Here is a 17,700-nt window from a genome sequence, read left to right as displayed (position 1 = left end):
ACGGAGCCACCCTCTGTCATAAGGAACACCCATTCATCCAAAGGGGCCCTGCCTGGTTCGCTGCCCCTATGAGCTCAACTGTAGGCTCTCTCAGGGAACTTTTTCCGAAGCCTGAATCTAATCCATGTCCCTTTCTAGAGTAGGACACATCAATGGAAGAATAACTGGGAGACTCAATGGAATTCTATTGGGAGTCACAGCCTTGTGCAAGAGCAGCAGAACTCCTAATAGATGGGTTCCCCAGAAAATCACCTTTAAATTGCTGAATAGTAGAACTTATGCCTGTCTCATCCTGTGGCCCTCCAAACCTCCTCCCAGGGACATCTGAAGATCTCACAACCAGCCTTAAACCTTCCTCATAACAAATGAAAGAAAGACTTAAAATAGCCGACAGTCCTGTTCCTCTTAGGACTCCCTCAAGAGCGACAGGGAATAAATTGTCACCTTCTTACAACTGGCTGCATATCAGCCTCCGGGTCCTAAATAGCAATCTCCCTCCTGCATGCCATGCTACTTGCTCCTGCTGAGAGCGGGTTGAGGCATCCCGTAGCACCATTATGTACACTTCTGCTCAGCGGAAGGAAGTTAGTGTATCAGAGCCATTGTGATTGCTCTCGCTGGGACAGGGAAGGAGTCCCGCAGCGACAACGTGCAGAGTATGCCCCACAGCATTTGCTTTACTGTGTTTAGCGGGAGCGATCGTATTGGTGGGAACAATTGCAATGGCGCCACCAGAATCAGTCCCTCCTGCTAATGGTGGGAGCGATTCCATGCTGCTGCTGAGCAGAAACATTTTCTCTGGTGCCGCAGTACTCCTCCTCCCACTCTCAGCGGGAGCTAATCCAATAGCGCTGCCCTATTTTAAGTGCTTGAACTTAGCAAGAACAGTTGTCCTGGTGCTGCAGGACTTCTCTTCCCACTCCCAGTAGGAGCCATCAAACATAGCGCTGCCAAAACGCTTGCCCTGATGGCACGGGACTCCTGTTTCTCACTCCCAGCAGTAGATATTACCATGGTACAGCAAATCTTTTACCATGGCGCAGAGAACCTTTAACTCCTTTTTCCCTGTTCTTCCTGGCAACAGTAACAATGGCGCTGTCAAACTGTCACTATTCATGCTGTGTGGGAACACTTGCCATGTCGCTGCGGGACTCCTTCCCTGTCCCAGCGAGAGCAATCACAATGGCTCCGATACACTAACTTCCTTGCGCTGAGCAGAAGTGTACATAATGGTGCTATGGGATGCCTCAACCCGCTCTCAGCAGGAGCAAGTAGCATGGCGCCTCCTGCTTTAATTGCTCGTAGTTAGCGAGGGCGCTGACTATGAAGTGGACCTTACTAATCGCACCCAACCCTGAGATGATGGACATATTCTCCAGCCATAAAAATAAACTGTTAACTTTTAAACTTAAAATCAAAAGTAAATAAATAAAATACTTCCCTGCCAGCTAATTTGAGGAGCCACAGTGGAACCCACCATGGAGAGAAATTAGGGAACCGGCACCACCAGATTTCAGATCTCTCTCCAGGCAGAACACCACCAAGGGCCACTGAACCTCTGCTCACCTATACTCGACCAGGATAGCCTTCGCAGACCTAAGCATTCCCTGGAGTCAAATTACATCACACATCATCCGACTGTAGGATTTGAACCTCTACCATCTGCTGGAGAGACTACAGGTGGCACACTGTCATAAGTAGCAATATCAGTAAAGCTTTTCTTCTCTGTTTCCATGAGGCTGGTAGGGAGGCAAAACCCATGGACTGATCTGGGGTATGAACAGGAATCCCACTGGTCAATAAAAATAAAAAAATGCAACCAAAGACCCAAGTAACACATTGGGGCCGATGCAAAATAGTGCACTGTCGAGTGCACTGTTTAACCCATGGCTGGATGTGTGTCCACAACCCCTTATGCTATAAGGGGATTAGTGCGTCCAAAATGCACGTCCAACCCTCTGCGAAACTAACAGCGCTCATCACATGCAAATGCATGTTGATCAGGCTATTAGCTATTCTCCCCCAGATCCCCCCCAAAAAATGTGCCCCCGACCCGCACATTTTTAAGCTCAGAAATTAATGCTTGCCCAGGATACAGACTGATTATTTAAATGAGGGGTCGCACTGCCAAGGAGGCACTAAGGACAAATGAGCGCCCCTAGCGCCTCCTTGGCAGCAGGTGCCCAGGAGAGGTGGCTATCAGGTGGCTGTGCACAGGTTAGGAAAACAGATGCTTGTAAAATTGAGCATCCGTTTTCTTAACCCGCTGACAGCCACCTCTCCTGGGTGCGCGTTACGAAAGAGGGTGCTCAACACTGAGCGCCCATTTTCCGCGCTGATTTACAGCATAGGCCCCATTGTTGGGAACTTTTAAACTCGGACCTGAAAATATTTACAATATGCAAATTGTTAGCATTTGGAAGCTGTGGAATAGACAAAGAATCACACTGAAAGTTCTGGAGTTGTTAGAAAATCACTCTTGCGTGAGGTGGGTGTTATTTACAGTAAGAATGTGGAATATTCTTGACACCTATGCTAACATTTTTCTCTGTACAATTATTTTGACAACGTATACCTGAGGCAGCCATTCCGGTGAAACGTGTGCCACATTGGTTCAGCATATCAAGCCAATTTATTCACTCCCGCAACATACAAGTTAAATTTCTGAAATAGTCACTTTTGGTTTAAGTGTTATATAGTGGTTTGTTTCTTCCACATTATTATTATCACATCTAAAGGAAAAGTAAGTAGGTTTTTATGACTTAGGATTATAGTTGACCACTACGTGTGCTGGCTGCTCATTTTGGGGTTAATTTTCAAAAGGATTTACATGTTTAAAACCGGGTTTTATTCACATAAATGCATTTTATTCACACGTAAGTGGGCTTTTGTAAATTGCTATGATGCTACTGAATTGTCAATATATTTTATGCACATAAATGGGCTTTTCAAAATTGCTATGATATAGGCTACCTTTACGCACATAAATCCTTTTGAAAATTACCCCCATTGTGTCATAAGAACATAAGAACATAAGAAATTGCCATGCTGGGTCAGACCACGGGTCCATCAAGCCCAGCATCCTGTTTCCAACAGAGGCCAAAACCAGGCCACAAGACCCTGGCAATTACCCAAACACTAAGAAGATCCCATGCCACTGATGCAATTAATAGCAGTGGCTATTCCCTAAGTATAATTGATTAATAGCCATTAATGGACTTCTCCTCCAAGAACTTATCCAAACCTTTTTTGAACCCAGCTACACTAACTGCACTAACCACATCCTCTGGCAACAAATTCCAGAGCTTTATTGTGTGTTGTGTGAAAAAGAAGTCTTTTCCTCCTTTTTTTTTTTTTAATCACTCAGAAATTTCAGCCTGGGTTTTTATTTTGTTGATTTTGAGAATAAACCCAGACACCTCCATATTCTGGATTCATACCTTCCCAAAGTAGCCAAACACCAACTCAGTTTTTCCACCCTCTGCTATTCCATATGACACAAGGAGTAAGAAAGTTTAGCTGAAAAACTTTCCCCAAGTTTTATGCTTTATGTTAAGGTTTAGCTTAACATAAAGCATGGAGGGGAGGGGAAAGCAGATAAGGCATTTGCGAGTTGAGAGGGAGTTGGAAGGGGTAGAAAGACAGTATTGTTTTGAGAAGAGATTCTGATTTACTACCACTGAGTCACAGTTTTACCACTATAAAGGAATGGGGAATAGCAGACTTCTGCTAGCAACACATAACAACACTATCCTCACAGACAGTGGATTACACAACATAAGTAAAAAGAGAAAGGTTGGCAGAGCAGATGGGGGTGGTTTATGTGAATAAACAAAATGTTATGCTTTGAAATTATATCATCTTCAAATTCGGAAGATACCTCTGAAAATGTTGTGACAACTCCACAGATAAGATAAACCAGAATTAACCATGGTGAAAGCAGCAGACCCATCAGAGGTCTCCAGGAGCTCTCGCGGTAGTATCTGTAGATGTAGTGTACACTATGTCCTATCCGAAGGCCCATGTTAAAACAGTTTGCAAGAATGAAGCCCATGCTGCCCAGCCAATGGGTCAAGTAGTAGGAGATGCACAAAAAGGTGATAGACAAAGCCAACATGACCAAATTATATCTGAAATAAAAATATACAGTGGTTAACTTTGCATATCATTTAAATCTATTAATTACAGTGCAACTGAATTTGGTACTGAAATGCAAAAGACATTCCTGCAAGCCAATCCTTTGATTTTCTAAATTCTAAATGCATCGAGTGTTGCTTCGTGCATCATACAAAAGCAGATTTCTGCACATGGTGCAAGCAGCCCTTTTTAGTTAAAAAATAAATATAAAATAATAATATAATTAATATAAACAAAAATACAATTTCCCCATTTTAAACAGAGAATTGCAAAGCATTTGTGAACATAACATTTGAGGTGCTTTACAGTCTGTAACATGATGCCAGGACCCTCCTAGGCATTTTAGAGTGGCCCCATTTTGTTCGTTCATTACAACAGCTCAGTAGAGTCAAGCAGTCCTGGCACTGAAAGGAGCAAAGGAGACAGGTGAAAATGCCTGGCCAGTAAATTTTATCCAGCAATCTTACCCTGAACATGAGGATCCTACTGCTACTAAAAATTATTATGCCACCAGAAGTTGTATTACTAATGTCTGCTCATCCCACCACCCATGATGAATAGTAGTGAACAGCTTGCATCACCAATTGCTCTTGTACTGGTACAAAGCTGATGCTCCCAGAAGCAGCTGTAACTTCACATTTACATATAATTCTGGAGAATCACTTGAGTCTAAATTTATTGGTCAACCAGGCAGTCACATCTTATTAGAAGTGAATGAATTCTCACTCCACCATAGCTCTTCCCTGCTGAGGAATAGAAAATGGTATCTGCAGATGCAAGACTTGAGCTTCAGCCAGCAATGTTTGAGCTTTGCTCCAAGGTGCCCACTTCTCATAAAAGGTCTCACTTAGCATTATTACCCCATGCTGTAATCATTCGTCTGTTGGCAAATCAACTTAAAATATTTCTTCAACTACTAAAAGAAAAGGTTTCATAGCATTTAAACAAAGTCAGTAAGCTGGTAGATCCTATGAAGTAAATTTTCAATGGGTTTTCATGTATAAATTAGCATATCTGCAAGTAAACAGCATGTACTTGGGTATATGCTATTTTATAAATATTGAGAAGATGCATGTATTTTTCATTTTGGGCATTCATTTTACTGGTGGAAAAAAGGGCGTTCCAAACCATGGTTCAGAAGTATGCATGGTAGTTACTATTTTGTAAAAGATATACAAGTATATGTTACCAAACTTATTTGTACGCTTTTACTCCTGCTTATAGACTGTCGCACGTGAAATTGGACTTATCCATTGGCTGCAGTTTTTGGGTGGGAAGTCTGGGTGAACTGAAGATGGACTGGCTGAACTGGGAGAGGTATCAACCAACTGGTGATTTCAAATATGCACACAGATTTTTGCAAACCGGTACGAGGGTAATTTTCAAAAGGATTTACGCACATAAAAGTAGCATATATCGCAGCATTTTTCAAAAGCCTATTTATGTGCATGGATGGTATGAAAGTTAGAACATAAGAAATTGCCATACTGGGTCAAACCAAGGGTCCATCAAGCTCAGCATCCTGTTTCCAACAGAGGCCAAACCATGCCACAAGAACCTGGCAATTACCCAAACACTAAGAAGATCCCATGCCACTGATGCAATTAATAGCAGTGGCTATTCCCTAAGTAAATTTGATTAATAGCCGTTAATGGACTTCTCTTCCAAGAACTTAGCCAAACCTTTTTTGAACCCAGCTACACTAACTGCACTAACCACATCCTCTGGCAACAAATTCCAGAGCTTTATTGTGCCTTGAGTGAAAAATAATTTTCTCAGATTAGTCTTAAATGTGCTACTTGCTAACTTCATGGAATGCCCCCTAGTCCTTCTATTATTCGAAAGTGTAAATAACCAATTCACATCTACTCGTTCAAGACCTCTCATGATCTTAAAGACCTCTATTATACCCCTCCTCAGCCGTCTCTTCTCCAAGCTGAACAGCCCTAACCTCTTCAGCCTTTCCTCATAGGGGAGCTGTTCCATCCCCTTTATCATTTTGGTTGCCCTTCTCTGTACCTTCTCCATCGCAACTATATCTTTTTTGAGATGCGGCGACCAGAATTGTACACAGTATTCAAGGTGCAGTCTCACCATGGAGCGATATAGAGGCATTATGACATTTTCCGTTTTATTAACCATTCTCTTCCTAATAATTCCTAACATTCTGTTTGCTTTTTTGACTGCTGCAGCACACTGAGTCGACGATTTTAAAGTATTATCCACTATGATGCCTAGATCTTTTTCCTGGGTGGTAGCTCCTAATATGGAACCTAACATTGTGTAACTACAGCAAGGGTTATTTTTCCCTATATGCAACACCTTGCACTTGTCCACATTAAATTTCATCTGCCATTTGGATGCCCCAATCTTCCAGTCTTGCAAGGTCCTCCTGTAATGTATCACAATCCACTTGTGATTTAACTACTCTTAATAATTTTGTATCATCCGCAAATTTGATAACCTCACTCGTCTTATTCCTTTCCAGATCATTTATATATATATATTGAAAAGCACCGGTCCAAGTACAGATCCCTGAGGCACTCCACTGTTTACCCTTTTCCACTGAGAAAATTGACCATTTAATCCTACTCTCTGTTTCCTGTCTTTTAACCAATTTGTAATCCACGAAAGGACATCGCCTCCTATCCCATGACTTTTTAACTTTCAAACCACATATGCGCGCATGTTATAAAATAGTCTGGTCGTGCGCATGTAGCCAAATTTTAAGTGGGCGTGCGCAAATCCCACTTGTACTGTGTAAATCAGGGGATTTTAAAAGGGGTGCGCACCAACGCCATTGCCAGTTAAACCAGTTCGTCCCCAGTTTGCCCAGTTAAGGGGTAGGTCCTCCAAACCCGCTAGTTTATTTTTCTTCACTCCCCTCAGTTAGCCCCGACTCTTAAAACCCCGCAGATAGGAAAATTGGTTCTTACCTGCTGACTTTCGTTCCTGTAATACCACAGATCAATCCAGACAAGTGGGATTTGCATCCATACCAGCAGACAGAGGCAGAGAACTAAAAAAACTTTTCAGGCAATGCTACTTAACCGAGAGTGCCACCTACAGTCCCCTCAGTATTGACCTGTACTCAAGCTAATATAGAGCCCACAATATTTATTTATTTATTTAAAAGTTTTTTTATACCGAGGTATAGCTAGCAGCCTTCACTCCGGTTTCCAATTCTAACAACTTATTACAATTAACAAAGAACGGAGAAACTTAGGCATCATTAAACTAAACTTGATACAAGCAAAAAATATCAGATATTAATACAGGGAATATATGTAACCTAACCATGTAATTTGTAACTTGAAAACGTTTTTGTCATAGTCTTAGTTATTCCGTTGCATATCCGATAAAGGTTATACATGGGGTCAGTTATGTTATGTTATGAGAGATTAAGCAAAACCATCTTTGAATGTTTGGCTAAATATCCATGTTTTGAGCTCTTTTTTAAATGACTTAATGTTGCTTTGTGAGCTCAAGTGCACTGGTAGTGAGTTCCATAATTTTGGACCAGCAATGGATATGGCTCTGTTCCTTGTGGTGGATAGCTTGGCTAGTGGGAGTGATGGTATTTCTAGCTGTAATTTACTGGTTGTACGTTGCGATCTTTGAATATGTATGACATTGTCAAGGGCCGTGTTATCTGTTTTGTAAATTGCGTTGTGTAGGACTGTAAGAATTTTGAATTCGATTCTTTTATCAACTGGAAGCCAGTGTAGGCTGTTGAATATGGGTGTGATGTGTTCTGATTTCTTTTTGCCGGTTAGTACTCTTGCTGCTGCGTTCTGTAGTAGTTGAAGTGGTTTTAAGGTCACTTTGGGTAGACCTATCAAGAGAGTTGCAGTAGTCAAAGCTGGTGAAGATGAGAGATTGTAAGACTGTTCTGAAATCTTGTTGATGAAGCATCGGTTTAAGGTGTTTAAGTATTTGGAGTTTGTGGAAACCTTCCTTTGTCTTTGAGATGTGTTTTTTGAAGTTAGTTCACTGTCAATCCAAATTCCGAGGTCTTTTACGTTGTCTTTAAGTTGAATGTGGATGTTATCTACTTGGAAGGATGAGTTGGTTTTGGGCCCAGAGTTTTTTCTTTCGATTAAGATGCATTCAGTTTTGCTCATGTTAAGACATAATTTTAGGTGGTTTAGCATATTTTTGATCGAACCAAGGTGAGAGGTAGCTCGTAACAGAGCATCTTCGGTGGTGGAAGTAATTGGAATGAGGAGTTGTATGTCGTCAGCATACATGTAGTAAGTGATGCCTAGGCTTGATAGGAGTTGGCATAGGGGAAGAAGATAGATGTTAAAGAGTGTGGCCGAAAGAGCGGACCCTTGTGATACTCCTGTTTCCAAGGGGATGGTTTCTGATGCGTTGTTGTTGATGGAGACTTTGAAATATCTGTCTTTTAGATAAGAAGTGAACCAGTCAAGAGTTTTGCCTGATAGCCCTATGTTAGCTAGACTGGAAATTAGCTTTTTGTGATCAACTGTGTCAAATGCCGCGGAAAGGTCGAGAAGGATGAGTATGTGACCAATTTTGTTATCAGATCCTCTTAGTATGTTGTTGGATAGGTTGAGCAGAAGAGTTTCCGTGCTGAGGTTTTTCCTGAAGCCGTGTTGGGTGGGATGTAGAATTTTGTAGTTCTCGAGGTATTCATTGAGTTGTTTTAGGACTGCTTTCTCGGTCATTTTCGCAAGTAGGGGTAGGTTTGATATTGGGCGGTAGTTGTTCAGGTCGTCTGGATTCAGGTTCTTTCTTTTCAGAATTGGTCTGATTGTTGCTATTTTTAACTTTACTGGTAGCTCCCCTTCTTCGAGAGATTTGTTAATAATTGCTGCTACTGTTGGGGCTATGGAATGAGCAATTTCCTTTAGCTCTCGCGTGGGGATGGTGTCTAGGTCATGGCGAGCTGGGTTTATTTTTCTTAACATTTTTTCTGCTTCCATGGCGGATATCGGTTCAAAGTTAGACCATGTTGCTGTATTTGATGTAGATATTTGGTTTTCTTCAATCGAGGAGTTGTTGAAAGCATCTGTTATTTTGGTTATTTTGTTCTTGAAGAACATAGCTAAGCCTTTGCTCAAATTTTTGGATTCAGTTGGGTTGGGGTTGATGTTTTCAGAAATGGGGTTGTTTACTATGTTGTAAAGGGATTTGGTGTTATTGGAGGAGTTCTTGATCTTTTGACTGTAGTAATCACGTTTAGTGTTTAAAATCATTTTTTTATAAGCGGCTAGATTCGTGCGATATCTCTGCAGCGTCGTGGGACATTTGTCTTTTTGCCACTCTTTTTCACATTTCCTAAGGTTGGATTTCATGTTTTTTAGTTGAGAGGTGAACCATGGGTTGCGTAGTTCTCTGTGATTTTTTTAGCTTTTTGAATTTCTCAGGGTTTATAGTATTAGCAGTGTCCTCTGTAATTTGGAACCAGGAATGGATAGCATTGTTTATATTTGAGAGGTCCAAATTTGCAAGTTGTTTTCCAAGTTCTTGTTGGAGAAGGTTGGTTTGGAGGGGTGGTCTGTATCTGAAGGCTTGTTGCGGTTCGTTTGTTTTTGTGGAGTTGTTGAAGTTCGCTTTCGTATTGCATTGTAAGAGGTAGTGATCAGACCAGGGGACTGGACTGTATGTTATAGATGTGTCTGAGAAATAGTTATTAGTGAAAATCAGATCCAGTGTGTGTCCAGCTTTGTGTGTGGGGTTGTTCACTTGTAGGATGCAATTTAGACTTGTTAGCATGTCTAGTAGGGTTTGGCAATTTTGCGATCTGGGATTTGTGTCTGTGTGAAGATTGAAGTCGCCAAGGATTATGGTCGGTTTTTTCATGCTGTTTGTTATTAGGAATTCCAGTAGTGGGGAGATATTGTTATCTAGAAGCTTGGGTGGGCAGTGTACTAGGCATATTTGTAGGTTTTGCGATTCAAAGAGAGATAATTCAAATTGTTTTGGGAGATTGTGTGGGATCACTTTCACTGAGAAATGTTTTTTTATAATGAGGAGTAGCCCTCCTCCTCTATGGTGCTTGCGAGGGATTGAGAATGTGTCATATGCACTGCTGTCTATTTGGTTCAATAGGACTTGATCGGTATTTTTGAACCATGTTTCTGTTATAGCGATGAAATCGGGGTTCTTTTCTTGTAGTATGTCTGATATTAACATGTATTTTTTGGTTAAGGATTGCGCATTTATGAGAAGGCCATTGGTGTGACATGGACTGAGGACGCCATGTGTCCTAAAAGGATGAGGAATTGGTGAGCTGTTGCTGTATGCTGAGACTGCAACTGGTGAGCGAGAGACACAAGAGTTAACGCTCGTTGTTGAGGTAGAAAGGCTTTTGCCTGCAAGGTGTCCAAGTCTGCCCCAATGAACGACACGGTTTGAGATGGGACTAAATAGGATTTTTCGTAATTGACAAGAAATCCTAGAGAAATTAGAGTGTGTAGGGACAAACTGAGGGATGACCGAGCAGCTTGCTGGGTTGGGGCCCTGATTAACCAGTCGTCAAGATAGGGGTAGACGTGAACACCTTCTTTCCTGAGAAAAGCTGCGACAACCACAAGACATTTGGTAAAGACTCGTGGTGCCGATGCTAGGCCGAAGGGAAGCATGTGGTATTGATAGTGCTTTGGGCCTACTAAAAACCTGAGGTACTTGCGATGAGCTGGAGTTATTACAATGTGTGTGTATGTGTCCTGAAGGTCCAGAGAGCAGAGCCAGTCTCCTCTTTGCAGAAGAGGTAGAAGCGAGCCCAAGGTTTATATAATTCATGTCTATCCTGTCTCCTTCCTCCCCCAGTTTCATCAACCTTGTTATATTGTAACTTTTACTTCTTCAGCACTGGTTAAAAGTACATAGTTATTGCACTCCCTGTTATCTGTAAATCGGCATGATATGATTGCATCATGAATGCCGGTATAGAAAAGCTTTAAATAAATAAATAAATAATAAAAATAAATAAGGTTACCATCTTGAACTTTTCTCGCTGTAGGTACTTGTTGAGAGCACGTAGGTCCAGAATTGGACGAACTCCCCCGGATTTCTTGGGGATCAAAAAGTATCGGGAATAGAACCCTAGGCCTTGTTGCGAGAGAGTGACGGGTTCTATTGCTCTTAACTGGAGAAGAAGGGAAACCTCCTGCTCCAGAAGGACAGAATGGTCGGATACTCTCCATGCGTGCAGAGGTGGTGAGTCCGGTGGAAGAGCAAGAAAGTTTATGTGGTAACCCTGAGCCATGATTGCTAGCACCCATTGGTCGGTTGTGATTGATTGCCACATGCTGTGAAAGTGGCACAATCGACCTCCCACTGGTATGCTTGGCAGAGGAATCAGGCTGCTGCTCTCAAAGTGAAATTCAAAAACCTGAAGCAGGCCCCGGCTGGGATACTGCTTGCGGCTTTTGTTTTCGGGCCTGGCGAGGCTGAGGTTTTTGAGAAGGCCTCATAGTTCGGGACCTTGCTAGTGGAGGATAGTACTTCCTTGGACAGAAGAATGACTTCTTAGAGCCCTTCCTAAAGGTTTGTCTTGAGGGGAAGTCGGAAGGTATCGATGAGAGCTGTTTAAGGGTCTCATGATGGTCCTTTAATTCAGCCACTATTTGCTGGATCTGTTCACCGAACAGATTGTCTCCTACACGTGGCAGGTCAGATAGCCTGTCTTGTACTTCTGGGCGAAAGTCAGAAGATTTGAGCCAGGCCCATCGTCTTGCCGAAATGGCAGCTGCAGACACTCTAGTAGAGGTGTCGAAGATATCGTAAGCTGTTCTTATCTCATGCTTTCCTGCCTCAAACCCCTTGTTGACAAGGATTTGAAGCTGTTGTTGGAATTGGTCAGGCAGGGTTTCAGAGAAGTCCTGTATCTGCTTCAAAATGACCCTATTGTATTGGGTTATATACAGCTGGTAAGCAGCAATTCTGGAGATGAGCATGGCCGCTTTGAATACTCGTCAACCAATATTGTCTAAGAACTTGTGTTCCTTAACAGGAGGGGTAGATGAGTGAGGCTTCATCCTTTTTGCTTTCTTTTGAGCCGATTCCACCACCACTGAGTGCTGGTCGAGCTGAGATTTTTGAAAGCCGAGGGCTGACTGTACTAAATAGGTAGTGTCAGCTTTTCTATGGACTGGGGCAACGGATCCAGGGTTTTCCCAGTTCTTTTTGAGGAGGTCAAGAAGAACTTGATGAATGTGACTAGAAGTGATCACTTTAGGGGCATCCAGGAATTGGAGGAGCTCCATCATTTGGTGCCTATCATCCTGCTCCGTCTGAAGCTGAAAAGGGACCAATTCTGACATTTCCTTCACAAAATTAATGAAAGAAAGGTCCTATAGAGGAGAACGCTTTCTACTTTCAGTAGGAGAGGGAGGTGAAGGTAAGTCATTGGTGTCTGTGGAAGTATCATCACCCCAGGTGTCATAAGGATCAGCAGACTGACCTGTAGGACGAGAAGGAGGTTGGATACCCGAAGGCCCCGGCTGAGGCTCCGAGAAAATCGAAGGAATCGCCGGGGGCACCGTGGATGGCCTGGAAGGCATCGGTGCCGGTATCGAAGGCATCGATGGCACCGATGTGCGTATCACTCCCGATGAATGAATCGGTGGCGAGGGACAAATTGGCATCGATGGCTAAGGCAGTACTCCCGAAGGAGGAATGCAGAACGGTGTTTCTCCTCCCGATGAAGCTGTCAACAGGGAGCGCACCGGAGCCATCGGAGACCCGGGAATCACCGGTGGAAAGGCGGTCATGAGCGCCTCCATTCGGGATAGCAGCAGTGCCAGCGCTGCTGTCATCGGGTCAGTGACCGGTTCCATTCTCGGTGCCGGAGGAACCTGGAGCCTTTGCATCGCCTTGTCGATGGCCTCCTGGATCAGCCGGTCCAGTTCTTCCAGGAGACCTGGAGCAAGCAGCCCCGGCTCCATGACGGAAGAGGGAGGCGGAGGCACAGTCGGAGGGACCACCTTTACAAGCGGAATCGCGACTCCCAAACCCCGATCGGGTGAGGGTGGCCTCGATGTCCCAGTCGCAGGAATGGTCGGTGCCATTCCTGGGCGGGGCTTCTTCGATGGTGGCTCGGACGGTGGTGAGGTCGATGATTTTGCTCCCTCGACGGTCCGAGACTTACGATGCCGATGGCGATGTTTCTCCCTACGATCTCCTCGATTTTGAGGGGAAGTAACGGGAGTCGATGGCCATGAAGACATCGATGGCGGACGGTCACCGGACGGTGGTCGATGCTGGTGCGACTTCAACGGTACCGGTTCCGATGACGTCGGGGTGTGAGCATGGAAGAGGAGTCCCATCTTCTCCATTCTGGCTTTGCGACCTTTTGGTGTCATGAGGGCACATTTGGTGCAAGTCAGGACATCATGCTCACGGCCTAAACACATTACACAGACTCCATGAGGGTCTGTGATGGACATGGTACAAGTACAGTCTGGGCACAGACAAAACCCCGACGCCATGGCCATCGAAAACAATCGAGCCGTGGTACGGTCGATGGCCAGTAGGCCGCGAGGGCCAAACTCGATGGTAATCGACAAAAGACGGTCAAAAAACTTACCGGAGTACCGCGGTCTGAGAAAAGTTAGAGGAGGGACCCCTGTGGGGCAATTTAAGTTTAATTAACTCCGTGAGGAAAATTCCTGTCAGGAATCTCTTCAGAGCTCCTAAACCGCGAGGCTACTGCTGCGTGGAAAAAAGAAGACTGAAGGGAGACCCCTGCTGGCTGCAGGGTTAGTGCCATGTTGGGCATGCCCAGTAGGGGCCAGTCAAAGTTCTGGAAACTTTGATAGAAGTTTTCCATGATTGGGCTCCATCCTGATGATGTCACCCATATGTGAGGACTACCATCCTGCTTGTCCTATGAGAATAAATATTTCAAACCAGTTAATGAATAATAGTATCCAAAATTTCCCACACACCAATAAAATATTTTGAAACATATGATGAATAAAAAATCCAATAATCAAAGGATAATCAAAGGATAATAGGGGGCAAGATGGCGGCGTAAGCAGACGCATAAACGCTGAGCTCCGCAGTTTGAACAATTTCTTGCAAAAGATGCCGGTGAAACGAAAGGGCAAGCTCCGTATCTTTCCCTCAGATACAGAGCTTATGGCCGCTCAACATTTAATTACCACCTACGCGTCTTTGAAGGTACCTGAAGTTGGGGGAGCGAACTCCGTTGAGGGAGCCATCGAGGAAGCGCTGGCCTCTCCAGGAGATGTGACTCTCAGCCCCCCTGTTCCAAGGAAACCCGAGATTGCCTTCTCCCCATCCCGTCCGGAGACCGCCGAGTCGCAGGTACATGACGTGGTGCTGGAGAGCTCGGCGCAGGAAGGTCAGAGGGCAGTGGAAGCCGAAACGCCGAAGCAAGATTCAGAGGTCCCCGGAACTTCAGGGGCAGGAAATTTGGCTGTGCCCCCCGTATCGACACCGATTGGAAATGAGGACAAAGAATTCTTGAGAGAAGCAGTTTCGACATCGCAGAGGGAGATTCAACTGGCTGGAATATCACCGGTATTAAAAACGGGTGAGTTTTTGAGACCCCGTTTTCAAATGCCTACTAAGCCAGAGAAAATAACTTTAGAAGCTATCTGGGATATTATGGCAGCGCTGGTGAATGCAATTGGAAACTATCAGGACAATATGGAAAACGTAGAACAGAAAGTAGAACTGTGTGAAAACCAGTTAGAAGAAATAAAGCCAAAACTCGCAGTAATGGAGGCTGAATTAAAGAAAAATCAGGAATGTAACGTTAAGATCATAAAGGATATCACTACAATTTCAAGGAGGTTGGAATTTATGGAAAATTTCTCCAGACATTTAAACCTGAGATTTTTAAATTTCCCAAAAATTGTTGGTAAACTTCCATTTATTACCTTAAAAAAGTACTTTGTTGAAAATCTGAAATTCCAAGAAGGAGAAATACCTCTAGTTAATAAATTGTATTATTTACCTACTTCAAATAGAAATAGGAATTTCTTGCAGGCAAATGAAAATGTTAATGAAGGGAATTTAACAAGATTTTTAGAAGATTCAACAATGGAATATTATGAAACAGCTACATTAATGGTATCCTTTATAGTTGAAAAAGATCTCAATGAGATAATGAAACGATATTTTAGAAATATCCAGAGTCAGTTTCGCGGGGCACCGATACATGTGTTCCCAGATTATGCACCTATTACACAAAACAGGAGACGTGAGTTTCTTGTAATGAGATCTCAAGTAATAGAAATGGGTTTTTCTTATGTTTTAAAATACCCGTGTAAATGCGTTGTAAAGTCTGCGAAAGATATATATGCTTTCCAATATCCTGAACAGTTAAAATCCTTTCTCAACGCTAGGAGGGTAATAGTTCCCTCTGTAGTTAAGCCTTAATTTGGAACAATTAAAGTGTGGGTACCCTGTTACGTTAAGCTTGTTACATGCAAGTATGTTTATGTAATTTTGCACTTCCCTAGTTTTCTGTCCCCAACGATATAGTTTCTTCAATGGAGGAATGCATTATGTAACTTAGAAGCTTAAATAGAAAGGTTTCGGCATTGGGTAAATGGAGGTTCTCTTTTTCTCTATGTTAACATATTGTATTTCTTTTTTCTGTAAGTAAGATAATACTTGCTGTATTTTGAAAATTGGAAAAAAAAAAATTAAAAAAAAAAAATCCAATAATGAGAAAAATTTTCTATTTCCCCCTCAAAAACTAAATATTTCAAAAGAGCAGAAACATCAAATTACACCCAATAATTAAAACTAATAAGGATTTAAAATCTCCTGCTCTCCATATCTGGGATCTTTTGATTTCCAGTCACCCTGAGATCATTGTGGCTTGGGGGAGGTAGGGCTGTACGAATTTTATCTTCTCCCTCACACACACGCACAACAACACATTTATTCTCTCACACATTCTCTCTCTCAAATACACAGGCTCCTTCTCCCTCACAGATACATTATGTATGTGTGTGTGCCTGTGAGAGCCTATAAGTGACACATAGGCTCTAACAGGCAGACAAACATTCACAGACCCACACACAGGCTCTCACAGACACATTCACAAGCACATAGGATCTCACAGAGACACACACACAGGCTCTCATACACACACACACACACACACACACATGCGCAAACATAGACACAGGCTGTCATACAGACACACACACACACACACATGTACTCATACAGACAGGCTCTCACAGCCACACACACATGCTCTCACACAGCCACATACAGGTTCTCACTCACACATATATATACAGGGCTTCCTATTGTCATCGGGCCATGGTGGGATGAGCTCTATCATGGCCCAACAGCCTTCCTGCTTTGGGGGAGTGGAAGTTGTGCGTGGGTACGTGCAAGCAAAAACAAGGGTCTCTCTTTCAGCTGCCACCGGCAGCCTGCGGCTTCTATCCTTCCTCATCGCTGGCGCTACAACACACACACACGTGCTCTCTGTCACATTGACACACACGCGCTCTCTCTCACATTGACACACACACGCTCTCTCTCACATTGACACACACACGCTCTCTCTCACATTGACACACACATGCGCTCTCTCTCACGTTGACACACACATATATATGCTCTCACAGAGACGTTCTCACAGAAATGCTCCAACAGCTAGACACAAACACCCAGGCATGCTCTCAGACACATACATATAAGCCCGCGCTCTCTCACTCACTTCCTGCCCACTCCCCGTCATAAGCACAGCAGCAGCCTCCTCCTTCAGTCCCCCTGGCAGTCGGGACTTTTCCTCTTTTTTGAGGTCTTGAAGGCTGCTGCTGCTCTGCTTCCTGCGCCAAAGGGGGCCGCTGTTGTCACTGCTCTTCCTCCTATTATTTTACTTTCTTATCTTATTGCTTTTTATTCTATTTTATTATTTCTTTAACTTGTTTTAATTTTAATTTGATAATTATTAATTGTATTTTATTGTTTATTTGCTATGCTGTATTAGTGTATGATTGTTTATTTTAAATTATGTACATGTTTCACATTTATTTAACTTAATTTATTTGGGTTGTAAACCGGTATGATTGATAACCAGAATATCGGTCTATAAATCAATATAAATAAACAAACAACTTCACATCGGCAGAGCTGATTCTGTTGTTGTTGTGATGGCCCAGTGGGGTGTGCGCCAGTCTATCTGCTGCTTCTTCCCGCCACGCAGACCCAGCATTTCCAGCCACACAGGCGAAAAGGAGGAGAAGCCATGCCATCACCATCACTCTAGGCAGCTGCTTACTGCTTCCACTGGACCCAGACTTTATTAGAAATAAAAATTGATAATGGCAGAGATTTGCCCATTTAAGAATACCCGCTGGTGGCAAAGAAGGAGAGAGGCCATAGGCCGCTGGTGGCTGAAGAAGGAGAGAGGCCACCGGCAGAGCTCACCCCGCTGGCGGCCTTTCTCCTTCTTTAGCTGCCAATGAGTTGAACTCCGCCGCCGGCCCCCCCACCCCCGGGATTGCCGCCCCTTGCAAATGCACAGTATGCACACCCGGTCGCGCTGGGGCTGCTCTTCAGGAGAGTGACCAACTTGGCTTCAGTGAGAGG

At 43.5% G+C, this 17,700-nt stretch overlaps 1 protein-coding gene across 3 annotated transcripts in view; it reads right to left on the bottom strand.

Moving 5' to 3' along the window:
- RFT1 (RFT1 homolog) overlaps positions 1–17,700 on the bottom strand; it is a 79,634-nt gene that overhangs the window by 7,610 nt on the left and 54,324 nt on the right. For all 3 annotated transcript variants that reach the window (XM_029599413.1, XM_029599415.1, XM_029599416.1), the window contains one exon: positions 3,881–4,130. In XM_029599413.1, coding sequence (XP_029455273.1) covers positions 3,881–4,130 — 250 coding nt within the window. The remainder of the gene's footprint in view (positions 1–3,880; positions 4,131–17,700) is intronic.

This window comes from Rhinatrema bivittatum, chromosome 4, assembly GCF_901001135.1.
Source record: "Rhinatrema bivittatum chromosome 4, aRhiBiv1.1, whole genome shotgun sequence".
Classification (NCBI taxonomy): domain Eukaryota; kingdom Metazoa; phylum Chordata; class Amphibia; order Gymnophiona; family Rhinatrematidae; genus Rhinatrema; species Rhinatrema bivittatum.
Note: the sequence above shows the minus strand (reverse complement) of the source record. Positions and strands in the feature narration are given on the sequence as shown.